At 38.7% G+C, this 27,589-nt stretch overlaps 2 protein-coding genes across 2 annotated transcripts; both read left to right on the forward strand.

Moving 5' to 3' along the window:
* The first annotated feature begins 10,294 nt into the window (after positions 1–10,294).
* Positions 10,295–16,398, forward strand: LOC132047432 (uncharacterized). The gene is made up of 7 exons (XM_059438482.1): positions 10,295–11,051; positions 11,124–11,210; positions 11,283–11,455; positions 11,554–11,675; positions 15,331–15,557; positions 15,695–16,202; positions 16,269–16,398. Exons 1-7 carry the CDS (start codon positions 10,295–10,297, stop codon positions 16,396–16,398), a joined length of 2,004 nt encoding a protein of 667 aa, XP_059294465.1.
* Positions 16,399–16,635: 237 nt separating this feature from the next.
* On the forward strand, positions 16,636–17,500 carry LOC132047433 (uncharacterized mitochondrial protein AtMg00810-like). The gene is made up of 2 exons (XM_059438483.1): positions 16,636–16,728; positions 16,817–17,500. The coding sequence occupies exons 1-2, from the start codon at positions 16,636–16,638 to the stop codon at positions 17,498–17,500; spliced, it is 777 nt and encodes a 258-aa protein (XP_059294466.1).
* Positions 17,501–27,589: the final 10,089 nt, after the last annotated feature.

The following is a 27,589-nucleotide window of genomic DNA, read 5'->3' on the forward strand; positions in this document are numbered from 1 at the left end:
AGATGCTTCCGACTTTCTCTAGAATTAGTTAGGAATGCTAATGCTATCCATCATCTAATACGAGTATGCACTTCAATGAAGGTAGAACGTGAGCTTTGAAGAAGATCGCTCAAGCGATAGAATAGATACACGACAAGGTATGTAAGGCTAACCCTTCTTTCAAGGCGCATGGTTCTTGGGCCAATTGTTAAATCTCTTATGAGTTCATGAGATACTTTCTAATGATCTTAGCTCGAGAAGCTATTAAGCCAATGATGCCAAGTGATACGATTGTACTAAGTTTCTTATACGACGAAGTAATGCTTTCCAAGGATAGAATGTAATGAATGACGATAGTAAAAAAGGGGTAAGAGATAGATATGAACTAGTATGTATGCGTGCCTATGAGAGGCTATTGTGAACCCCCGAGCTTATATGGCCGGGTAGAATATGATAAGTATGTATATGTATGTATGCCCATGAGGCTATTGTGAACCCCCGAGCTTATATGGCGGGTAGAATATAGTGAACACGTATATCCTTATATAACGACGCGCGCGCACCACTGCCGGTTGGGTACCTAATAACAACCCCCGAGCCTTGGTAGGCTGTGCACCGAGCCTTAGTAGGCGGGTATGTGAAACCTCGAACCTTCGTGGTCGGTAATATAATTACTATATGTATTGACATCTATATGAGTACGATTGTGCGTGCGTATATGACATCATTATGAGTACGACTATGTTAAGATTATGTAAGTGCCAAGTAAGGGCTATGACTATGCAATGCATAGGATACGAACGTGAAAGTAGATACGAAAGGTAAATGAGCAAGAATGTAAACGTATGCACACGAATATGAAATAAATGGAATGTCCCTATGGAAAGCGTGTAAGTGCCGCTGATGATGATCTTATTATCTCCACCATATTATTTCGAATGTTATCCCTTATGCTTCCATATTGATATTGATCATGCTTTACATACTCGGTACATTCTTCGTCGACGTCCTTTTGTTTGTGGACGCCGCGTCATGCCGCCGAGGTGGCCAGGAGACGATTTGATCCATAGCCGTACTATCTCGGGGACTACATAGCGGAGCTCCATTTCGTATCTTGAGTCGTGCAATTTTTGGTATAGATTCTTTTGTGTATATATTCATGGGCACGGCGGGGTCCTCCGTCCCGCCCATACGTTATGATACGATGTACCCTTATTGTAGGCTCGTAGACATTGTGTATATGGTTAGACATGTTCGGCCTTGTCGGCCTATATTTTGGGATGTTATTTTGATCGCCTTGTTCGCAGTACGTACAATTATATGGGCATAGATGTTATTGATGATATGGATATGTTATTGCCCGATGTGATTAGAATGATGATGAAATAAAAGTATGATATGATTATGTGGCTCACCTAGTATGTGATGTATAAGTATGTCAAGGGTGCCCGGGTGGGATAGCACCGGGTGCCCGTCGCGGCCCTCAAGTCGGGTCGTGACACGTTTGCCCGGAATCTTCAGACTCAGCATCGAGAGCTTTCTTGGCCCTCTCCTTGATTTCTTTGGCTTCGATTATCCCGGCCCGGAGGTCTCTATCCCATTTTCAACCTGCTCGAGGGTTACCCTTCGGGATTTCCACTGCTCGTACTCAACCAGAATTGTAGAACGAGCCTCGACAATCTCCATGTCCTTAGGAGACTCTTCCAAGTCGGCCTCGGCTTTTTCCAATATTGCCGACAGTTCGGATCTCTCTTCGAGAAGAACTGTTTGAATTTGGTTAGTCGACTCAAGCTCGGCCGGAAGCACATCATTGGCCTCGGCTACCTCTTCGAACCTGCTTTTGAGCTCATCACTAATCCGGGCTCGAGCCTCGGCCTTCTGTTCGGCCATCCTCAATATCTCTTTGTCATTAGCACTCTCAGATTCAAGCTGCCGATGCATTTCTGCCATTCTCACGGCATCGGCCTTGACCGAATCAAGTTCACTTCAAAGCTGGGAAATTGTAGCCTCGAGTTCACCAAGCCTCGAAGTAAAACGAGCATTGTCTTAATGAAGGCCGGCATTGTCCGCTTCAAGGAGCCAGTTCTTTTCAACCAACTCGGCCTTTGAAGCATCGAGCTCGGGTTGAAGGTTGGGAAGAGTAGCGGCCCGGCTCAATTGGTCTTTTTTTTCCTGCAGAAGGTGCTGAACTTCTTCGTTTCTCGGCCCTGGGCATTCAGCTGGCCCTTTAGGTTATCGACCTCGTGCTGGGCACGGATAAAGCCCTCATTGACGAGCACAACACTCTGCAGAAGAAACAAATCAAGTTAATTTTGATAAAGCTGGAACTGAAGATCATATGGAAGTACGGAAAGATTGGATGTTAAGCTTACCCGGTTGCCCGCGTGCATGCCCTCGTTAATAAGGCACTGCCAAGAGACTCCGATCATTTTTCTCTTATCCGAGTCCGAAATAAGAGGCCTCAGATAACTTGCTACTCCCACAGGACGGGACAAAAATCTGCAATCCTCGGGGACGGTGACCATGGCCGACCTCATCCTTCTCGGTTCCATGCTAGGCGCCGGAAAGATACGTACTAGACTGTCCCTTGCACCCTTTTTTGTCGGGCCCTACTAGTCGCCCTCGTGGCTCGGAATGTGGAGATGTCCGAAACCGGCGGCTTCCCCGGTTCGGGAGTGGTATCCGAGAACATGTCATCGAGGTTATCGACACTGGAAGGGGAGTAAAAAAAGCTTAATGCCTCCGGCGGCCTCAGTAGGAGCAGGTGCCTCGAATGTGGTAGCTTATTCACCACCGAGCAGTGGGCTGGTATCCATTGGAGCCTCGGTATCGGGGGCTGACTCTGCTCTTTGTTTGGTCTCAATATTCGGAGATGGTTCGGATCTTCTAGGCCTCTGCAGTGGAATCTCTTCGGGAGAAGCGTCACCTGAAATGTCAATGAATTCAATTGACCTTAGAGGAGTTGGACAAAGAACTTCTTCCCCACCTGTGTGTGGAGCCGGAGGGGAAGATCCTTCCTCAGTTGTAGGAAAGGGGGAAATGGTGTCTTCCTCCTCCAGAACAGAGGCGACGGAAGGACCCGCACCAACCCTTCTAATAATAATATCGGGCTCATCCCTTAGGGTCCAAACAACACTTCTCACCCTTTTCTTTGGTTTCTGCCCTTTGGCCGAGGGGTTTCTCCATCTCTCACCGGCTGTAGCAATGAGCCGAGATGATCATCCCGTATCAAATTCAGGAGCCGGTGCAGGAGGCTCAGCTGTTGGTTCCGGTCTTGGCTCCACCGAGCCTTTAGGTAAACCTGAATACCGAAGGGGTTATAGAAAGAAAAGGAAAAAGGGGAGGATCCAATAAATAACAAATCAAGGAGAAGATTACCGTGATTTTGGGCAACCCATCGGCCACGCGACAGGTCCCCCCATGTCCTTTGTTCATGAGTGTGTTGACTGATGAATGCTCCAACCCATTCGGTAATGTTCCGGGCAGCCGGAGGCATCCATTCCTCGGCTAATAAAAAGAAAAAAGGGCAGAAATCACATGTATGCAAGGGAGCAAGTGTTGACAAAGCATGGAGGAAGAATAATTATAAAAGGGAAAATTGAGAAACTTAAGCCTATCGTTCCACCTCTCCGGAAAGGGCATGTAACCAGCAGGAATAATGTCCGCGGTCCTTACTCAGACGTAGCGTTCCAACCACCCTCGATCTCTGTCCTCGTCAAGTTTGGAAAAGATCGGGTTCCGACCTCGCTTGGCGAGCTTTATCACGCCCCCTCGAAAGAGTCTCGAGGAATATAATCGGATGAAGTGCGCTATCTTGAATTCCCTTTTGATGTTATTGGCCAATAACCGGAGGGTGCCACGGTCCTCCAGATAATCGGCCCAATTTGGGCCAAGGTCACGTTGTATGTCCGGCACATCTCCAAAATAACCGGATCAATTGGAGGGTTGAGTTTGAGCGTAAATGGATAAGTGTAAACATATAGAAAACCTTCCCTATGATTGGAAATAGACTCATCGGGCCCGGGGACGAACATTTGCACTAGACGATTATCCCATCCGCAGTCGGCCTGGACCTGGGAGAGGAGATCCTCCGTAATAGACGAAGGGTATTGCCTTACGTCGAAACCCCTATCCACAATCGGAGATGGCTTCTCGACGTCAAATTCGTGGCTGTAGTTGGGTCTGGACGGAACTATGTCCAAAGCAGTCGATTCAACAAATGTTTTTCCCTTGGGTTTTGAGGCTGGCTCGGGTCCCTGAGAAGAAACCGAGGGAACGTCCTAGGAAGTAGTTTCAGTGTTGGCAAATATTTGGAAAGAGTGGGTAAGAAGATTCGAGAATTTGAAGTGGCAGACGTAAAATTCAGGAAACGAAACAATGGAGGAAATGTAAAAAGGATGGGAGAAGCAGTTGAAGGATGCAAAATGGCAAATGAAAGAGGTAGCAAAGGTGCACTTTCGATCAAAATAGCAAATGGAGAAGTTGACAAGTTGGCTTTTTATGATCAAATGAGCAAGAAATGAAGAAGTGAAAATGGAAAAGTGAAATGGCTAAGGGCCTTATATAGGCGTGGAACTGTAGCAGTTATAGAGAGCAACCAATTGGGTGGTGACACGTGTCCCACAATTAATGAGACGTGATACAAAGCGACGTACGTTATGGCGGTTCCCGAGGTCGGACATTCGGGACGGGACACGTGGCCCATGTTAGAAGGACGTGACGTAACTGTTCCTGCCAAATTACAAGATAAGAACGAGCTTATGGAACCACCAGTTTTGTGACTTATCCACTTCCCATTACTCCGGTAAAACTACAGTCCGAAAAGTGTGGGGACTATCTGTATAAGGTAAAGACAGTGAGACCGGGGGCCGAGGGCAAGTCCAAGCCCGAGTATTTTGGTCTTTTTTTCAGACCGAGAGATTGCACCGAATACGGCCGACCCAAGATAAGATAAGTGTGTCTGTTGATCCGGTGTCTCCGAACCAAACTCATCGTGACCGTTAGTCCGGTTTAACCAAATCAAACTCGCGTGGCCGTTAGTCCAGTTTCTCTATTTCTGAACTGAACGTGGCCGTTGGTCCGGTTAACCGGTTGCAGTGCTGCCACGCGTCAAAACCGTTCTGTCATTTTGTACTAACAACCATACGGGTGTCAGACCGTACGGTCCTACCTTATCCTTTTAGGTTTTCTTTATTCTAAAAGGCTTTGTATTGTATTCAAGGCCCATGAGGCAAACCTATAAATAGATGATACTTTCCTACTTTGAGAGGTTGGCTTTTTTCAGATCTAAAACATTGTAATAGAAAATATATTGAAGCTCTCTCTCTCTCTGATTTTAGTCCGGATCTGCAGTACTCTTTGACTTTATTCATCAATTCAATGCAATACGTTGCCATATATATATATATATATATATATCAACATACTTATTCAAGGCATTAGCATACACATCTATATATATTATAACAAACAAATCCATACGTATTTCGTATCTACCAAAAATAGATTAAAATTCATCCACATATCTTATACCTCACGTACAAATTCAATTGTTACCAAAATTCGGGGTAAACAGAGTGGTGACTGATGAGTATATGCATGTGATGTCAATATTACCAACAAAAACAGCCATACCACCAAATTTTAATTCTAGAAACTAAAGTTAGAAATCATACCTCTACATTGTAACTTGTGGACACCGCTCGTTCGGTGATTAAATCAAAATTCAATCAATTGGCAGCGTAGTTTTATAAGAGCTCAAAGTGCAGGGTAATCATATAATGCAAGTAAATCACTATCACTTCATTATGACGTAGAATATAATTCAATTGACTAAATACAAAATAGAACCATGTCAATCAACTTATCCATAATTGTAGTTCATCAATTGGTTTGATCTCTTTTCCAAAATTATCTTACTGTTTCACGCCCTATTTATTGTTAGGGGTTTTACCCTGATTTTCTTATCAAATTTGAGTTTTACTTTTCCCTTGAAGGAAAGTCAAAGTATTACCATAATTGCTTCCTGAAGGGAAAATATAATTCTCTTCCATATTTGGGTAGTCCTTTTCTTGGAGGAAAAGGTTTGGACCTCTATAAATTGAAGAATCCCTCTCATACAACAGAACACAATAGCATCCACAATGTAGTCATTAAAGAGTCTTGTTTATGGGGAGATTATTCTCTGCATAGTTTTTAATGCTTTCTTTTAAACTAGGTTCCTGATATGTAGGTCGCTTGACCAAACCATATTAAATATTATTTTCTTTTAGTATGTTTTTCCTTGTCATCTGATTCATTGTTGTTCAAAATTTGCAATTGATAGCTTCCGCATGACGACCTGATTATTTCGATCCCAACAAGTGGTATCAGAGCCAATGGTATCCGAGCCAATGGTTTAGCAGGTTGAAGACATGTTCAATGCGTGTTCAAATCAAGTTGCAACCAATTTCACGATAATGAAGATTTTGTCCAGAGTACTATATGTGGAGATGAATTTTCAACCATATTTTCAACATCGTTGCTGTTGCATCTTTAAAAATAAAGAAAAATATTTTTTAAACCAATTTTTAAACCATAATATTTTTAACCTTATTTTTAACCACAGCAAGAAGCAGTGATGAAGATTATGTTAAGAAGATGGATCAAGTTTTGTCAAGAAAATCAAGGCCACAAGGGGAGATTTGTTAGGGCTTTTGCCCTGATTTTCTTACCAAATTTGGGTTTTACTTTTCCTTTGAAGGAAAGTCAAAGTATTACCATAATTGCTTTACTTTTCCTGAAGGAAAAATATAATTCTCTTTCATATTTGGCTAGTTCTTTTCTTGAAGGAAAAGGTTTGGACCTCTATAAATTGAAAAATCCCTCTCATACAACAGAACACAATAACATCCACAATGTAGTCATTAAAGAGTCTTGTTTAGGCGGAGATAATTCTCTCAATAGGTTTTATGCTTTTTATATTAGTTTTTCATATGTAGGTCAATTGACCAAACCCTATTAGAATATTATATCTTTTTAGTATATTTTCTTTGTCGTCTGATTAATCGTCGTTCAAGGTTTGCAAATTATTAGCTTCCGCATAACGTTCTAATTATTTCGATCCCAACATTTATTGCCATCTTCAAAATCACCTTTCAATTTCCTTTTTTTTAATCCAATTTTCTTACAAAGATTCCCATTACCTTATTTCATATAAAATCCACAAAAAAGAAAGTATAGAGGCTAACAAACTATATTACAATAATTCTTCCCAAAAATGAGATTATATAAAGAGTTTGGGCGTGAAAGTAATGGTTTTTTATCAAAAAAATTGACGCAGCAGCTAGTAAGATAACCATCATTGACGATGGTCATTTACGAAGATTGTATATTTTTCAGATCAACGCAGTTACTTGAAAAACGCAGTCATCACTCAAATGCTCACTCAACCGTCCATAATCATCGGGTAAAATAATTTTTTAACAGAATTGTCACTTAACTATGTATATTACACTCAGAAGGTTACTCAACCAACTAACTATTTTATCCTCTAAATTATCAACCTTTGTCATTTTTTTACTTTTAAATATTAGAATATTTCTTTTCTCTTTTTAATCTATATTATAGACTTACCTATAGAACAAATGAATTTTATTTATAAAGCAGAAAAGTCAAATAAGTTTCTAGCATATATAAGTTGGAATAATAAAATAATTGAGCATAGTAAAAAAAATAATTAGAATGGTCTGTTCATATTAGTAAATTTTATGATAACAATAAAAACTTAATTTTTTTTTTATTTTTTTTAACAAAATTGAGAATGATCGAGAATAAAGCGCTCAACATATACATTCAATGCACGTAACATTAAAAAGTGTATTTAATTTGAAAATTAAGCTCCATTATTTTGTTATTACACCATAGTATATGCTTGAACTATTTTTCCTTTTTTACTTTATAAATAAGATTTATTTATTCTATAGATAAGTCCATAACATGGATTAAAAATTAAAAAAATCATAATATTTAAAATATAAAACGCCACAAAGGTTGATATTTAGAGGGTAAAACAAATATTTGGCCGGTTGAGTGACCTTTTGAGTGATGTAGGCATAGTTAAGTGACTTTTCTATTACAAACAAAATAAACATGACTTCATTAAGTAATTTTGAATAGTTGAGTGACTATTTGAGTAAAGATGAATATCTATTGCCTTCGACACAACGATAGAGTAATAAATTTATTTGCCAAAAGTATGGAAAAAAGTTAGAAGGAAAAGAAAGTAAATGGGAGAATTAACAAAATACAGGAGATAGCACAACAAAAAATAAACTACATGGTCAATGGAAAAAATATTGTACATGTTTGCAAATGTCTACCGACTGATGCTCTGGATATTGTATGAATTGTCGTCAATTAGTGGGTCATTTTTAGGGAAAAAAAGTTTGGGGGAATATGTTCTCAATTGTCCTCAATGCTCCTTTGAAAACCGACTTGGTATATGTGTGGGATACTATATCTTCTTTTCTCAAACTGTATAACTAAACGTGGTGTCTTTTCATATTTGTTTGTTATGCGTTGGTTTTAATTGTTTTAAGTAGGGTATTTAGAGTTTAGGGGTATTTACGTAATTTAACTTTCAAGTTAGAGAGTTCATGTTTTTAATATAACTAGTCTCTGTGAACGTGTGTTGCAATTTATTTTTCAGTTAATTATTTATGTGCGGGGACAAAAATTGTAATAAATAAAAAAGTTTTATATATACAGCAAAAAATGCAACAAACATCTAAATGTCTGGAATCAATGTCATTACATTAGCACAATACTTGATATCAATATGATTGGACATCATCTGAACCTGCAAAATGATTAATTTAGGTAAGTTAGATAATATTGTTACGTAGTTAGAGTATGAAAAATGCAATGTGATTATACATTACCTAAGACTTCTTTATGAACGATGTTTTTTTGTAGGTTCCCTTTTGACGTTTTGGTTGCTCCGTCATCACCAGGACTTTTGTTGTCGACATTGATATCCCTCTTGAAAGTGCAACATACAATTGCCCATGTGAAAAAACATGTTGAGGCAAATACAAACCAACACGGGATTGTTTGGCCTTGTGCTTTATTTATTGTCATCACAAAACACAAGCGCTCTGGAAACTATTTTCGGATAAATTTAAAAGGATATCCTTCATTTTTTGGTGGCGACAATTGAATTCTAGGGATGAACACATGCTTGGAAGCATATTGACCCATCATGATTTCTGCATGTATGACGTTATTGTCAAAACCTCGACATACCATCCTTGTACCATTGCATAAGCCATTTGATGTATCTAAGTTTCTCAGTAGCATGATGGGCGCATTTTTCTTTAAAACCAACATGTATGAAATAGCAAATAAATTTTATGTTTGTCAATTATACGCGGGCAAAAACTACCTATGTTGTCCCGAAAATGAGTAGTTCATATTTAATCTCTCATATGGAATACAAATATATGATCGAATTTAGACCAACAAAAATGAGAACACCTTTTTTCTTTTAAATGATATAAATAGAAACCATAAGGTATTCATATGTTTTTATAATAATACAGCTGTAGATAGATTATGGACGGAGTATTGGTTGCCCATAAGACCCTATTAACATTGAAATTTTCATTAATTATTGCTTGATCAAAAAGGAAGAATTCTAGATGAATGATGTTCGACCTAAAATGCATATATTTATTCATTGTTGCCTCACGCTTTTAGTACTTTTAATTGTCGTTTGAGTATTAATAATCGTGATTTGTGCTAATATTATATTTTTACTGTGTAGAAATAAAACGATGTGTAGATATTGGAGATTAGACTAGATTAGCATTAAATGAGTTTGTTAGAGCTAGTTAGCGTGTGAGTGAGAGAAAGTTAGTTAGTTGATTAACATGTGCTACTCACGTGCACCTGTATAAAAGTTGTATAAAAACTGTGCAACTTCATAATGCACATATATGAAATAAAAATATCCTTCTTCTTCCACAAGTTTCCCCAACTTAATGCTTAATCATTTCCATTAGAACTAACTCCATAACAATGGAGTATTAACTTGCACAAATTCGTATCATAGTCCACAAATTAACATGGTATCAGAGCAGCGATTACTGAATAGAATTAGAGATTGAAAATTGAAGTTTTTGGTTCGAATTAAAACTCAACAATGGCGGAATTAACTGTTGCAACACTCGAACACCGTCATCCTTTATATCTCTATTCTTCTGACATACCAGGTGTAGCATTAATTGCTATTAAACTCACAGGTCCTGAGAATTATTGATTATGGAGTGGAGCAATGAGACTATTACTATTGGTGAAGAACAAATTAGGGTTCGTAGATGGAACCTGTTCTAAAAGTCAATACAAAGGAGAATTGGCTGACCAGTGGGAGGGATGTAATGCAGTGGTTCTCTCTTGGATTAGTAGTACAGTTGCACCTGGCTTGATGACTACCATTGTTTATGCTTCAAATGCAAAACGAGTATGGGAAGATTTCAAAGAAAGATTTGCAAAATCAGACCTAACAAGAGTGTATCAACTATGGACAGAAGTAGCCACTCTAAGACAAAGTACTGATTCTGTGACTGACTACTACACTAAGATGAAAAACCCATGGGATGAATATGATATGACAGTTCCAGCACCTGCATGTGGATGCCCTGAATCAAAACCATATGTAGAACACTTTTGTCAACAGAGGTTACTGATGTTTCTAATGGGATTAAATAAATCATTTAGTCACGTGAGGAGTGACATTCTACTCAAGACTAATGTTCCAAGTGTGAATCAAGCCTATGCAATAGTAACACAAGAGGAGAGCCAAAGGTTGTTAGGTGTAGTAGACGATGTGCATAAGGAACCCCTCACAATGATGGCAGGAAGAGGATATGGTTTTAAGGGAAAGAAAGTAATACGTGTAGGAGGTACAGGATGTGAAGTGTGTGGATTTAAAAATCACTTGACAGAGGACTACTATAGAGTAGTAGGGTATCCTGTTGACTTTAAGAGCAAGAGAAGGAACAATGCAGCTGGATCTTATCAAAACAACACTGGTGGTTTTAGAACAAACACTCAAACCTAACAAAGGACAAGCAACTTCTGACCTTATGCCAATAATGCACAAGCTGATGGACAAGTGCAGGACTTTGGCCTTTCTGAGGAGGAGCATAATCAACTGAGTAACTTGAACCTGAATCACAGTGTAGGACCAAGTGAGTGCAGAGCAAATTTGGTAGGTAATGTGTCTCTAATGCCAAATTCTACTCTATGTAATTGGATTGTAGACTCAGGAGCAACACACCATATAACTGCCTGTAAAAGCTTGTTAGAAGATTTGAAGTGTCTAGAAGAGTATGCATCTAGTATAGTTCAGCTACCTACAGGAAACAAAGCTCAAATAACAAATACAGGAATTTCAGTTATTCTGGGAAACTTGACAGTGAAGGATGTTCTGCATGTTCGTGACTTCAAATTCAACCTTCTCTCAGTTGCTAAACTAACCAAGGAACAATAATGTAGTGTTAGTTTCTTTCCTAATTTTTTTTTGTCATGCAGGCACTTTACAGTGGCAAGGTAATTGGGATTGGTAGACAGTCAAATCGCTTGTATTTGTTGAGGAGTGAAATAAAAGCAACTGTAGGAGCAGCAATAAGGGACACTAGCTTGACTGAACTGTGGTATGTGTCACGACCCAGCCCCGTGGGCCGCGACTGGCGCCCTACTTGGACACCCAAACAGACTTTCATATCGAATCACCATAATATGGCTTGATTCAAATATCATACGCATCATTTATAGCAGAATGAAAAATAAATACTATCTTAGGCGGTCGCGCGTACAAAAATATCATATCAAAATCGGAGAGGCGGCGGAATATACATCGCCGAACATATATACACACATACAAATAATTTGGCCGACTTGGCCGTAGTAACGAACGGGACCGCGTTAAGACGCAATCATAAACAAACGAACACATACGTGACCTATGACCCACATATATGACTACAGGCCTCTACAAACGGAACAGAACACACGAACATATGACGGGACAGGGCCCCGCCGTACCCGCACAGTCACAAATGTACAAAAAGATACATAGCCAAACATATATACCAAATGTGGGCTCCGGATCGAAGGGAGCACTCTATAATGGCGCATCGTGTGGCCTACACCGGCAAATCACGAACCTCGTACCTGCGGGCATGAAGCGCGCCCCCGAAGAAAGCGGGGTCGGCACGAAAGATGTACCGAGTATGTAAAGCATAAAGTACAAAAATCCAAACCATAATCGAAATGAAAGGTACAGAGAAAGAATCTTTGGATCAATATACATCAAACCCGTACCGGAGACATATGTACATAATGCAAATAGAAAATCATGCATAAAGCTCGGAACGTGGTCACCACTCCGACGCCGGTGCCACAACACAAGATACTCTTAAGGTTTCAAATCTCCGTACACCCCGAACACAACATATCGTATCATCAAACATATCGTATCATCAAACATATCATATCATCAGACATATCACAAGCCATATCACAGCATAACTCCATAAACGGAACCCGCCCTATGGCGAGGTCTCGAACCGTAACACAAAGATATCGCCGAATTTATCATAGCGCGCACGATCACAAACCGGCCGGCACCGGCGAACGAAATCATAATCACCGGCACGAGCGGAGTGGTGCGTAAACCATATGCATATCAAAAATAGATCTCGGGACTCGACACTTAATTTCATATTCATATACATATACATTAGTATCAGAAGGCTCAAAACGAGTGTCGAGTTAATCGAAATTAGTATACAAAAATTTCGGACTTTTAAGTTAACTATTTTTCGAAAAATACATCGTAGATCATTCTCAGGAGATTCCGTATCATTCATAGTGAAAAAAAACATTCAACTAACAGCACAGGATATTTCAAACGGACTTTAGAGTCATAGTAAATGTTTCCTTTTCATATCATACGAAAATAAGACAAAGAAACCAAATAAGGAAATTTCTCGGGACTTGCGGGCCCACCTCGAGTCAAGTTGAGGCGGCGGACCTAAATTGCAAACATTAGGCTCCCCAAGATCATTCATAAGAGTTTCGGAGCGAATCAAATACATTTGCGAAGGTTACAAGGGTTTGCGCACTCTTTTCACCAAATAGAGGGATTTTGATTCAATTGTATTTGAATGAATAGTACTCAAAATTAAACTCGGGTTTCCAAGAGCATAGTTATTCCCGAGGTTCCAATTTTTAACCTAGTATGTCTAGGACATGCCAAAAGAAGAAAAGGGATAGCTTTACATACCTTATAAGCGTCTCACGCTCGTCAAAACTCAAATCCCGTTTCGTCCAAAATCTACAAATGGTCAAAGTTACCAATTAGGAATTTCAAGATTTAAGAATTCACTTAACTTCATATTTGCCTACCGAAATTTCGGCAGCACTTCCCCCATACATTTAACACCCCCGAGAGACTTAGCTCGGCTCAATATATATATCAACAACACGGCCCACAATACCAAAGTTATCACGAATCACACCAAATGGTTCTAACGTCAATATTCTTCTTTTCTACATAAAGCAATACTTCCATTTCAAATTTCAAATTTCCAAACAAATCTCAAGGATTTCACATTCATCATTAACCATGATCATCACAATATAATTTAGAAACATTTCATATCATTTGTACAAAATATGCATACGATATACAAAATATACAACTTTCCACCAAAGTCATAATTCATCCGAAACTTCTAATCTTTAACACGCTTACTCATAACATGTTTCCATATCCCAAATTCATCAAGAATCATCATAATTTGCACCTTAACAACTCCATTTCCATAATGTCATAAAATCACACTAAAACGGCATAAACTTCTACTTTCCATGTAATTGCAAACTGACATTATTTTACCTTTATTTACATTGCAAGCATCACCACAACACAACAAACATGTTAAACCAAGTTAATTCATTCTCATTCCAACTTCAAACACCACACGGCTAACATTCAAATTTTTCCATCTTCCATCAAATTCATTCAACTTCCATTCTCAATATACATTCCATCCTACACAACTAGAAGACAACATACAATTTAACTCATCACACCTATACATTACTACACACACATGGCCACACATGCATATGCACACCCACTTTACAAACTTCCATATTTTCATGAATTCTACTCATTTCCATCTACTACAACACAAATAAACCTTCATAGCATAAATACATGGAATGAATCCTTACCTTTTCCTTAATCTTCTTCACTTAAACAAGTTGTCATATTGAAGAAACAAGCACTCTTTCTTCCCAAACAATTGCACCATGTTGTAGAGGACCTTCAAATTAGTAGGATTATCACAAGACAATAATTTTTGGACCAAGATTTTTATGGGCAAAAATTTGCACACCAAGGCCGAATGGCCTTCTTTTGTGGCTATTCTTGTTCTTGTTTTTGTTCTTGATGTTTCTAATGGATAAATGATCCTTTCCACCTTATTTATCACATGACAAATTAATCAAAACCCATGGGTTGGGCCATTATGGCCGGCCACCCTCACTATTGGGCCCTAAATTTTTCTTTCCATTTTTGGGCCAATCCGGTTGGTCACGAGTTGGGTCTAGCCAACTGACCGTTCGACCTTAAAACGTTCATATCTCCTTGTACAGATATCGCCTGGGAACCCACGACCTATGGTTGGAAAGCCAATTCAATTATCTACAACTTCTATTTCTCGGTATTTTTCCAAATTCCAAACTTATAATGCCATTTTTGCCCCTCGAAGTCAGGTCACTGAAAACGTTTTCTTAAGAATATTCGTTTGGAGGGTTTCCACTTTGATTTGACCCAAGGGTCCTTCATGAGTTGTGTTTAACTTTACATATATAATTCATATGACTCCTCAGATGTTCCAAAAATATCTCGACGTGTGGGCCCCACCTCGGCAAATAACCCGACGTTCAAAAGTACGGGATGTAACAGTATGTCAGACTTGGCCACCCATCCATCAAAGCAATGCATCACATTTCCTCTCTCAAGGATAACATAAAGGTCAATGATCTAGATTGCTGTCAAATTTGTCCTGTAGCTAAGAAAAGTAGACTGACATTTCCTGATAGCTTAAATAAGACAGTTCATATTTTCCAGCTGGTACATGTAGATGTCTGGGGTCCTTACAAAACTCCAACTTATGATAAGAAACAATATTTTTTGACAGTAGTTGATGATTTCAGCAGATTTACTTGGATTTGTTTGCTTCAATCTAAGGCCGAAGTGTGTTTTGTTTTACAAGACTTCTTCACTATGGTCAGTACTCAATTTGAAGTTAAAGTGAAAGTGTTGAGATCAGACAATGGCACAAAATTTTTTAACTCAAAATATGGAGAATTATTTTCTACTCTTATCATTGTTCATCAAAGCTCTTGTGCATATACTCCACAACGGAATGGCATTATGGAGAGAAAGCACAGACACATACTAGACACTGCTAGAGCTTTGAGAACTCAGGCTAACATTCCCATCAAATTTTGGGGACACTGTGTGAAACTGCTACTTACTTGATTAATAAACTCCCTATTGGAGTTTTACAAGGAAAATATCCATCCGAAGTGCTATATGGAAAGCCACCTAGAATAGATCACTTAAGGGTATTTGGATGATTATCATTTGTCACAGGTCTACCAAGACTAGACAAATTTGCTTCTAGAGCCAAAAAGGCAGTTTTCATGGGTTATTCAGATACACAAAAGGGCTATAGCTTGCTAGAGTTAGAATCCAAAACCTTCTTGGTAAGTAGAGAAGTCACCTTCACGAAGCATGTTTTTCCATTCAAGACCAACTCAGGAGAATCTGAAGACATATTCGTGCCTGCAGATCCACTTGGATCAGTCTCTTGTGTTGTTCATGCTGATCTAAGGGAACCACCTCCATCTATTGATCACACCATACAACCAGTTCAAGTGATAGAGCCTGCTGAGCAACTACCTCCAGATGAACCTATTGAACCGCAAACTCAAGAGGGCTTGGAGAATTCTACCATACTTGAATCCACCACAAACACTGTGGCTGATATAGATCAAGTAGAACCTGTGACTGATGATGTAGTGGCAGTTATCACTGCTGAGAATCCTATCAGTCCAAGTAGAACCTCTAAAGCTCCTGTTTGGCACAGAGATTATGTTCTGTAGCACAAAGCTAATTTAGCCTGCTTATATCCCATTGGAGACTGCTTATCCTACTCTCATCTTAGTGCTGCATATCAAGTCTATGTTGCTGCTATTTTAGTTGCCCTAGAACCATCTAATTTCAAGGATGCTTCTAGGCATGAACATTGGGTTGAGGCAATGCAAGCAGAGGTGGATGCTTTGGAACAGAACTAGACTTGGGTGGTAGTTGACTTGCCTTCTGGCAAGAAAGCTATTGGTTCTAAGTGGGTGTATAAGGTGAACATAAGGCTAATGGTGAAGTGTAGAGATACAAGGCTAGATTGGTAGCTAAGGGGTATAACCAACAAGAAGGATTAGACTATCATAAGACTTTTTCCCCAGTGGCAAAAATGGTCCTTTGTCAGGATTGTCATAAGTGTTGCAGCATCACATACCTGACCCTTATAGCAGATGGATGTTCATAATACCTTTCTACAAGGTGATTTATCAAAAAAGGTATACATGGTGTTGCCTCTAGGTTTCCAGTGGCAGGGGGAGTACAAGGTGTGCAGGTTAGTCAAATCACTCTATGGCTTAAAATAAGCTTCTAGGCAGTGGAATCTCAAACTCACTGAAGCATTGCTCATTACAGGGTATGCCTGAAAGTTCCTATGACCATTCATTGTTCACAAAGAAGGATGGTCTTGACGTTGTAATTGTATTAGTTTATGTAGATGATTTACTTCTTACAGGCAGCAGCATGAAGTTGATTCAGGAGCTGAAATCAGTCCTGCACCGTCACTTCAAAATGAAGGACCTTGGAGATCTCAAGTCTTTCCTAGGAATTGAAGTATTGAGGTCCAAGTCTGGGATCTTACTCACTCAGAGAAAATATGCTCTTGAGCTAATATCAGACTCAGGTCTTGGTGGTGCAAAGGTTGCAAGCACACCATTAGAACAAAATGTGAAACTCACAACTGTGGATCATGATGAATACACAGGGAAATTAGATGATCCTCCACTAAAGGACATCACTGGATACCTAAGACTAGTTGGGAGTTTGTTATATCTGACAATCACAAGGCCTGACATAAGCTTCACTGTTCAAATGCTATCTCAGTTCATGCAGCAACCAAAAGCTTCACATTGGGAGGCTGCCTTGAGGCTGATCAGATATATCAAAAGGAGTCCAGGACAAGGGTTATTTTTAAGTAGTGATTCAGATGCACAACTGTCAGCATATTGTGACTCAGATTGGGCAGCATGTCCCAACACTACGAGATCAGTGACAGGTTATGTGGTCAAATTGGGAAACTCTCTTATATCATGGAAGTAAAAAAAAATAGCATACAGTGAGTAAGAGCTCAACTGAAGCAGAATATAGAAGTATGGGAGCTGCAATATCAGAAATAATTTGGCTAGTAGGAATTCTGAAGGAACTGGATGTACCAGTCAAGACACCAGTCAAGTTATACTGTGATAATAAGGCAGCAATGCAAATTGCTGCAAATCCTATCTTTCACGAGAGAACTAAACACATAGAGATAGCTTGCCACTTTGTAAGGGAGAAAATTAAAAAAGATTTGGTGCAGACTGAGTATGTCAACACAAGAAACCAACCGGCAGACTTGTTTACAAAAGGTTTGGGAGCATCTCAGCATGACCTACTACTCAGCAAGCTTGGAGTTCTTGATGTCTACGCAACCTCCAGCTTGAGGGGGAGTATTGTAGATTAGACTAGATTAGCATTAAATGAGTTTGCTAGAGTTAGTTAGCATGCGAGTGAGAGAAAGTTAGTTAGTTGATTAACATGTGCACGTGATTAGCACATGTATAAAAGTTGTATAAAAACTGTCAACTTCATAATGCACATATATGAAATAAAAATATCCTTCTTCTTCTTCCACAAGTTTCCCCAACTTAATGCTTGATCATTTCCATTAGAACTAACTCCATAACAATGGAGTATTAACTTGCACAAATTCGTATCACAGTCCACAAATTAACAGTAGATGAAGAGATTCGGAGCAGAATTAAATAAGAAGTGGAAGAAAAAGAAAAATAGAGCCAAGGGAAGAAGCCAACGTTGTAGACCATTTGAACAAAATATTGAAAAGCTTAAGTGTATTAGCATGCACCTGGAATGAAAAAATCAGGCAAACCACACTACAAATGCAATTGAAGTGGAAGACTTGGGGTCGGTGATTGTCGTTTACGTGGCAGCAAATTGACGAAGGCAACAGTGCCACTCGCGTTGCCCGCCTGACGCAACGAAAATCAGCCTCTGAATCTTTTCTGGTCTTCCGTGTTGCACCCGCGACGTGAGCCTGATATTTTTCCCGATCCGAGTTGGAATTAGTTTTTAAAAGTCCAGGCCTTTTGGTACCCTATAAATACATATTATACATGATTTTTACATAATTTTGGACCTAGAGAGAGCTTGGAGCCACCGTGGCGACCGTAGTTACAGGGTTTTATCTTCTCTTCTTTGTAATACTTATTTTTACGTTTTTTATTCGGATGATTTGTTGTTTTTTCCTTCATATCTATGTGGAGCTAAACTCTTTAGTTCTAGGGTTTTGACACAAACACGAAAGTTGACGTTTGATTATTGTTTATATCTATTGAATTTCCATCTTTGGGTTGCTATTTATTCTTGTGCTTAATTGTTTGATTATTTGGCCAATAGTTAGACACTATCTGTGGGGCGTGAATTGGACTTGAGAGAGGAAATTCACTTACGTAATAAGAATAAATAGAGTTTGTTCGATTTAATCGTTTCGCTACTAAGGATAGAGATATACCCTTTAGCCCTACTTAGTTGAATATGAATAAATAAATGCGTTCTTGTTACCTTTGGCGACCATAGAGATATAGGCGTTATAGTAGCATCTACAGGCTTGTGAGTAGTTAATGAGAATATCATAAAGATACAATTAACCCGTCAACTAGTAACCCAGGAAATTAAATAGGTAGAACCATTAAAAGACTCAACTGGATTGTTAGTGGTCATAGCCCTAGATCTTCCTCTTCTTCGATAATAATCTGCTCTTTCTTGGTTGAAGTTCATTATTTGTTTTTCTTTTATTTTTAGTTAGTTTATAAATATAACTTTGGATTTTATTTCTTGTTTAGATAATTAACATTAGTTTAATTTAGTAAATAGTTAATCATAAATCTCTGTGGGTACGATATCTGGACTTAAAAATCCTATATTACTTGTACAACCGCGTATACTTGTGTGTGCATTTGGAGCAACAATGAAATAAAATTGGTTAATTTTTGGTAAGTATTAATTTTCAAGGTATATTTTTATAAGGTAAAATAATTAAATAATATGAGAAAAATAATAAATGATGATTTCATCTATACCGTATGTTTATAGTATGTGCGTGACATCCCGTGTATAATATTTTAGAGATTGTATGCTAAATTCATCTACATATATAGTCATTCGCCTTTTTTACGATTTAAAAATAGATTTCACATCGGACGAAATTATAATTCCTAATATTTTGGACTCTGATATCAACTAAATTTTTGGCTATTAATTTCTTCCTTATTTGAGTTATGTAGAAAGTCCTACTATTTGAGACCTTAAAATATATATTATTTGGGACAAATAGAAGTATTACGTTTTCTTTTTCTTATATTTGCGGGCGGCAATTTCCATAAACGGCATTTATAATTAATTAATTATAATGTAATAAGTAAAAGGGGAAGTTTCTATATATTGTACTACCATTAAGAGTGAAAGTATTATACTTTAATTAAATATTTTCTTAATTATTTTGTCCTAATATTTTAAAAGTTTTCAAATTTGCTGATGGCAATTTCCTAGGTTACTAATTAAAAGGGGAAATTTCTATATATTGTTACTACCATAAAAAAATAAGATGTTTATACTTAATAAGATTAAATATTTTATTAATTATTTCCCTAATTTTTTAATGTAATTTTCAAAATTAAATAAATATAATATTGGTTTGATAGAAAAGGAGAAAAAAATATTATCTCTCTATATCAATATTAAACCGCTTAGTGAAATATGTTTACCTTTTTTATCCTTCAACAATAGATTTTATATTGGACAAAATTATTATTAATTTTTCCAGAAAGAAAAAAATATAAAAATAAATAATAGATTGTGGAAGTGGGTTGAAGTCACATACCTTAGCTTGATGGTTTGATGAATATTCAAGGGAATTAGTTATAAAATAATGATCATAATTGATCTCTTTCAATAACTGAAACTTAACAATTTCATCTCACCTATTAGTATGAAAAAGATTCTGCAATAATAAAATCGGACAAATACAGCTCTTTCCAGAAAGATTAAAATATGAAAATACAAAATAAATATTTGAAGTAGGTAGAACTCACATACCTTAATGGCTTAGTGAGGATTCAAGAGTATTTACCGTGAGTAACTGATCTGAAAAGCCTCAACCTTGTCACAATTAACAAAATAATTCTGTTTTTCCCTTAAAAAGGTAACAATTGAATTTATACACGGTTAAAGGATATGTGGTGTAATCTGTTTGTAAAGTAATGAAATAAGAAATAACAACAAAAGATTCGTAAAGAGCAAGAAAAGCGATAACCTTGATTGGTAATTGAGTAACATAGCTAATTGGTCCAGCTTGGAGCCTTTTTGTCACGAACCAGAGCCAATCTTAAGAGAATTTGAATAGTTTGTGATTACAGAGCTAAGAATATGAAATATATGTGTAAAGCGAGAATCCCCCCCCCAATAAGAGGATCCACCTCTGTATTTATATTACAAGAGTTAGAGTTATACAAGGCAACTAAATCTATTAAGGAGATAATGATCCTGACGATCTCGGGTGCCTCAACTGTCGGTAGCGTGACGGCCGGCTCAACGGGTGGCGAGAAATCCGTTTCAGGTTGGATTTCTCACATTTGTGTCAACTAGCGCCCCTCTGGTTTGTGATCCCTCGGGTTTTCTTCTATCTGACTGGTCGAACCTGAACTGACATTGCATCTTAAAGCGAACTTTCATATCTTGCTCCGATCTCCCATTGACGGACCCAAATATTTTACCCCGGTTTATACCGTATACAAATAGCCCCTCCATTTCCCCGTGGAAAGTATTGATTCCGGGGAATGGATTTGAACCAACAACAAAAACAAACCATAGTAGCAACACTGAAGGTCCAGCTCTGCCGCCTGAAAAGACATTCTCCAGTTCTGCACTCCGCACGATGTTGATCGATCATTATTACTCCACTGAAGCGATCAGCCTTGGAAACCGTGTGACATCAGGACTTCTAACCTTTCAGCTTCTAATCTTTTGTGTATAAAAGGTAAGTGCTTCATTCACATTATCCATGCACTTATTTTCCTTACACATCAAAAAACCTAAAGAGAAACCCTACGTCAGAGCTTTTGAAACCCCTTTCAACAATGTCTTTTATTCCTCTGCTAACTCAGTCTCCTGCTAATCCCGCATCGCCATCTCCTTCTTCACCACAATCCTCAATGGCTGCTTCTAGTTCCAAAGAAGAACTTGCGTTTCTTGCTGCTGACATCCTTCCCGTCGGCTTCAAGTATCAAGATGATTGTAGGGTTTCAAACCATCTCGAGTCCGTTGAGAAATTTGAATCTTTTGTTGACGCTGCCACTATCTCTAAGGTTCGGGTCAACCGTAATTTGGGTGCCGACATTGACGCCGTCCAAGTTAGCAACGAGATGAGGAGGAATCATCAAGTTGTAGATTACTCCCTGGTTTACATATCTTTTTGCAATTGGTTACTCTTTCCCTGTTCCTCAGGTAATAGAAGATTTCCGTCGTCGCTATCGAATTTGTATCGGACAAATTGCTCCGCAAATTTGGAGATTGGTATACTGCATCAATATTTTGGCTAACATAGCTAGAGTTTCTCTTACCCTCGACCATTTTATCCATATCTACATCCCTCGAGTTATTAGAGGTGGTCTAGTGCATTTGTATCCTCGTGGACGATGAGGTCTTATTGACCCAGAAGATGACTATGACAGAGGATGGCTACACCAGTTTTTGATGATCTGGACTGATCAACTCTATCGTCCTCTATCAGAACCCTTTCTTGAAGTGTGGAACCCCACTCCAATCTCGGTTGAACCGGAGCTTATAATCAGAATTTCTGACTAGGTCATTGCGTTACTTGGCACTTCTCGCGACATGACTCGCTCTTGGAGAAGTATTTCCTCCGAATGGTGGAGAGGGAAAACCCATGGTCAGTTTTGACCTTCTTTCACGTTTACTCGCAATTTTTGTCCGTTGTGTGTCTTATGCTAGGATCCTTATTTTCAAAACTTCCAACGAAGAGACTTCCTGTTACACCTCGAAAATTTTCGCGTCATGTGTGTTGTGAGTAAACTAACGTAAGCTTGGAGAGGTCATGGAACCCTTATAAGGTTAATCAATACTCTTAACAAGTGTTAAGCAAGCGTCCAAAGGTTCCGGGAACAAGCAAATCGAAGAAAATAAGTTTGTCGAAAATTTGAAAAAAAAGTTGACAGAATTTTGGGTCAATTTTGGAGGGGTATATCTCATGGTATATTAGGAGTTTTAAGGTATTTCAAAAGCCTAAAATGAAGCTTGTCGAGTCTATTTTCCAACGCAACAAACCTCTTGTCGATACGACATCGGAGTAGAGAATTATGGACGTTACAAGTTAGGCTGACAGAGCTAATCGACGTGCAACAGTAACTGCTACAGTGCCCGAACTGACTTTATCCATCTATAAAAGGATCAAAACCCCATTTTTTTCACCAAAAATCAGATCTAAAGGCTCAGCAACATATAGGGTCATTTTGGTCACAAAAAATTGTGGGATTTGAGTGACTTTAGCTAATCAAGGCTCTGGTGGTGCATAGTTATGACTATAACATTGTTTTGCGGTGGAATTTGGCGTGGATTTAAGGTGAACATCGTAGATATTTCTGTTTTAATAAGACTAAGTTATGAATCTTTCCTTAGTAATGTTGCCTTAGGTTTATTTACGTAGGTAGAGTGATTAAATGAGCGTATAGTTAATTTATCGGTTAAGAAATCGGATAAACATCATATGAGATGTCTTATGGAGTATGTTGATGTTAGTGATGATGTTGTTGATGTTGGTATTGTTGTTGTTGTTGGTTGTTGGTAATTGCGATTTCGGCTAGGGATATAAACAGAGGATATGCTGCCGAAATTTTGGCAGATTCTAGAAAGAGTTAGTTTGAGGGCTTAAGACAGGCCTATGAAGATGAGTCTAACAATAGTATAAATTTTCTTGAATATAGATTTACGAGCACAGGAGGCCAAGCGTTGAGTAGTTAAAGTTAAGGCGACCAAAAGGTATGTTAAGGCTTTCCTTTCTTTCTTTCTTTCTTTCTTTCTTTCTTTCATTCTTTTTGGCATGATCCCATGCTATGAATGAACAAATAGCAAACGAGCTTCCATATTACTCTACTCTTAGAAGCACTAGGAGTACTTCAGTCTTTGATGTTCCTGTACCCCTCTTATGATTGTCCCTTTCGTTCGCTGGTCTTGAATTTTGTATCGATGATGTTAGTTCACGTTTATACATTGCATTCATTTACATATATATATTGACCCGTGACCGTAAAAGCGTTATATACGCGTATGTTATATGTATGTGGGGTATGGGGAAAGGGCGAGGAGTTATATGCGCGCATTACCATCGAGGACCGGTGCCTGCTAATCGTAATGATGATTATGATGCCCGGAGGGGCCTATGTGATATATGGATCGGGTCGTACATTCCTCGGCACTATCATATGGGATATGGATCGGGCAGTACATTCCTCGGCGCTATGACCTATGCATATCATACGCCCTAAGAGACATTTTCAATAAACAGGGATATACATATATGTTCAGATAGTCAGACATACAGATGTACTCAGTCAGTTTAGCTTATAATCATCGAATTTTCTTTTGAAGCCTATGTGTATGTTACTCTTCTGCCTTACATACTCAATATATTATCCGTACTAACTCCTCTATTATTCAGGGGGCTGCGTTCATGGCCGTAGGTTTAGATAGCCAGAAAGACAGATCGTATCCTTAGGCCGTTTCTTGGTGGATAGCGAGTAGCACTCCTATTGCGAGTTTCCTTCAGACCGGATATATGTTTTGATGTATATGGGTAGGACAAAGGCCCGTCCCCGTCCATAGCATGTCGGTATGTCACAGAGGCTCATAGACGCTTATATTCGATCGAACGGATAGCCCGCTCAACACATGTTTGGTTACATAGTTTTATCGGGTAGCCTTGTCAGCTTGTACCCCGGTTCAGTTTAGTGATGCATGTATATATATATATTTTGAGGGCTGTGACCCTCTAGTTTATGATATCTATTAGTCAACGGATCATGTTGTGAGCGCCTCGGTGGCCCAAAAATGGCAAGCTTGAGTATGTTATGTATGTTTTGTGGCATCTAGGAGATCAACTTCTGGGTGTCCGTCATAGCCCTCTGGTTTCTATGAGTCGTATCTAGCAGAGCCTTGTCTATGAGTGTGTCGTGCACCACACTTATAGGCAGGAGGCTATAGGATATTTTGGATGGTCATCTTTCTTTCTGATCATAGATCGTGCAGTAGAGCCAATGATTGGAAAGCTCGTTCTTGGTACGATTTTTGTTAAATTGCAGGATTGTATCAGAGAAGAGGACAAGTTCAGTTAATGGGAGCGTAAGTATGGCTCTGAAGGTGGACACGAGACCCGTATCACCCGTCGACACAGGATCGAGGATGTCAAGAGGTATAAGAAAGAGCATTAGCTATTCCATTGAGATCGACCCATCGGAGGATGTGGCTTCAGTAGGCGGAGACCCGACTGAGAAATCATATGACAAAGACCCGTTTAAGGGTTCACGAGACTCCTGTGGATGAAGACGCAATTGAGGAAGTACGTAGCTTGGCACGTCCGGGTTTTCCTACGTTTCAAGATTATGTTAGCCGATTTTCCGATGTTAGTATCACAAAGGTACCTAGTTCCCTATCTTGGGATTTAGTTAACCAGGAGTTATCCACAGATCATGGGGAGTACGAGATAGAGGAAGAAGAGAGTCAGTTAAGGAGCAGTGCTTTTAATAAGGACAAAGGGGCTCTATTCTCAGATATATCCGACCTAAGTTCTCCAGCATCTTATTTACAGGTATATGGCCCTTTCCGTCAGAACCAGTTATAGTTTATATGTAGATGACCTAATCTCAGGATATCATCGATCATTCATTACTCTAGGGCCTCATAAAGTTGATAATGGATTGTTCTTATGAACAATTACAGTTAGGACATCCTTATTACGGACATGGATTTTGAAGTGAGAATTGAAATTTTAAGTCATATAAGTTTATGTACTTGCAGAGAGATTTCTCAGGGATGGATACAGAAGTTGTAGTATGACTAAGCAGATAAGGTGGGACATAAGAATTGTAAGAAATTGAAGAAAGATGAGGTGACATTTCATCCCCTACACTTATTAGAAGTATTAGATTGAAGCACCCTGGGCTTATAGTATATTGGCCTTTAAGAGGGGAGTAACAGAAAAAAAAAAACCGAATAAAGGAATAAGGCACCAATGATAGAAGGTGTAGTAGATACGAGTAGATGAGATTTGCCGATACCTATGGAAAAGGAGTGCGGTATTTGATCAAAGAAAAGGATATTGGATGATTTGTATTAATTGTGTATGTAAACCAAGGCTTCATAGACCGGAAAGTAAGGAGCAGGATATGAAAGTGAGTTAATCAGTGAATTTGAGGTCCTTGGCAAGGACTAGATTATAGAATATATATAATTTTGACTAAGGATTACAAGATGGTTATAAGGTAGCTTGTGGGAGTAATTGTTATGGTCAACGTCTGGAAGGATTGCGAGTTTTGTGATATGTAAAGAACCAAGCCATGGAAAGTCAAGGAGCAAATTATGTGTTCTGTCAAAGGATATGTTCTAATGCTGGATAGCAAATAAGATATTAAGCGGAACATTGTAGGAATATCTGTGAGTAGCCTATAAAGTATATAGTATGCCTCCCAAGGTATATGGACCGGAATGATATAGTCTACAAAAGAAATTGGGTGCAGACCTTCAAAGGCACTCAAGCCATGAAAAGTTGTATAAGTACCAAGGAATAAGTTTATCTCTTGTCCTAAGATCGTAAAGATGAATAAAGAAAAAAAACAAGTATGCATACCGTATGATTGGAGTTCATATTATGAACGCAAAGTTATCGATCTTCCAGTTCACCTTTATGGTGAATAAGTTTTAGGGATGTCCGAGGGAGACCCCAAGATTTCCTCTAAGTAAAGGATTAGTCTTGCTAAACAAAAGTATTGTTAAGTGCGCAGCCAATATTTACTTTGCCTTATGCAAATGATCCCTACGAAGTTGAAGAAAATAAAGATTATTTGGAGGATCAGTTGAATCAATTCGGTTTATAAGGGAGTATGATAGCACCTTGCATATGTACAAGTGAATGTAAGCAGCTAAATAAGATGATAGCTAAGGATGAGAAAGTATGATTAAGGGGTTGGCGATTTGTTTTTCTAGCACAGAATGCTTCCTTAAAGATGAACATGGGCTCCAGTTATTCCCAGATAAAGGTCAGAGGAAAGGCGTTCCAAAGACAACTTTCAGGATCAGGTAAGTTACCTCGAGTTTTAAGCAACGTCATTTGGACTGACTAAGGCCCCAGCAGTATTATGGGCTTGATGAGTAAGTGTGTTTAGAATCCTCCGAAACCTATTCGTAACAGTGTTTCCAGACGATCTTGGGGTTACTCTTGCTCAAAGTCAGAGCATGTTGTTCGTTATGTGCAGACCTATAGTCCTTAGGATCAGGAATCGTCGGCTCAAAAGTTTTTCCAAATCAAACGGTATAGTGCTTCTAAGGTTAAAATTAAGGAGAGTTGAAGCTATACAGAATTGCCCAAGGGCTAGAAAACTCATAGAAGTCAGTGATTTCTTGGACTTAGCAAGTTATTATTGGAAACTTGTGAAGGATTTTTTTCCACGTTTTGTGCCACTGATAAACTGGCCAAGGAAACAGTCGGACTCCAGAGGACTGATAATTGTAAGCCTAAGTTTCCAGAAGATGAGTAACAAGTGAAGTTTCAGCATCAAGTGTAACATTCCTAAAGGGACCGGATAGCCATATCACGCGTTATGATGATTCAAGCATTGAGCTAAGTTATGGATTGATACAACATGGTGAGATTATAGCTCATGCCTCAGGATAGCTGTAAAGGTACAAGAAGAATCATTCGACCCATGCTCTTAAGCTAGTTATAGTTATGTGCACAGGAAAGGATATATTGGGGTAGCATCGGTATTAATTATATAAGTACCCTAAGAGGTTGTAGCGCACCCTTAAGCAAAGATGGTTAAGTCACGACAAGGTCAATAAATAGAA

Source organism: Lycium ferocissimum, chromosome 2 (genome assembly GCF_029784015.1).
Source record: "Lycium ferocissimum isolate CSIRO_LF1 chromosome 2, AGI_CSIRO_Lferr_CH_V1, whole genome shotgun sequence".
Classification (NCBI taxonomy): domain Eukaryota; kingdom Viridiplantae; phylum Streptophyta; class Magnoliopsida; order Solanales; family Solanaceae; genus Lycium; species Lycium ferocissimum.

Excerpts from the sequence above, each read along its gene's own strand:
- LOC132047432 (XM_059438482.1), top strand. The coding sequence starts at position 10,295 with ATGAGACTATTACTATTGGTGAAGAACAAATTAGGGTTCGTAGATGGA. Across the intron at positions 11,052-11,123 it reads ATCTTATCAAAACAACACTG|CTGATGGACAAGTGCAGGAC; the intron begins GTGGTTTTAGAA and ends ATAATGCACAAG. Across the intron at positions 11,211-11,282 it reads GAATCACAGTGTAGGACCAA|ACTCAGGAGCAACACACCAT; the intron begins GTGAGTGCAGAG and ends ATTGGATTGTAG.
- LOC132047433 (XM_059438483.1), top strand. The coding sequence starts at position 16,636 with ATGGATGTTCATAATACCTTTCTACAAGGTGATTTATCAAAAAAGGTA. Across the intron at positions 16,729-16,816 it reads AGTGGCAGGGGGAGTACAAG|GGTATGCCTGAAAGTTCCTA; the intron begins GTGTGCAGGTTA and ends TGCTCATTACAG.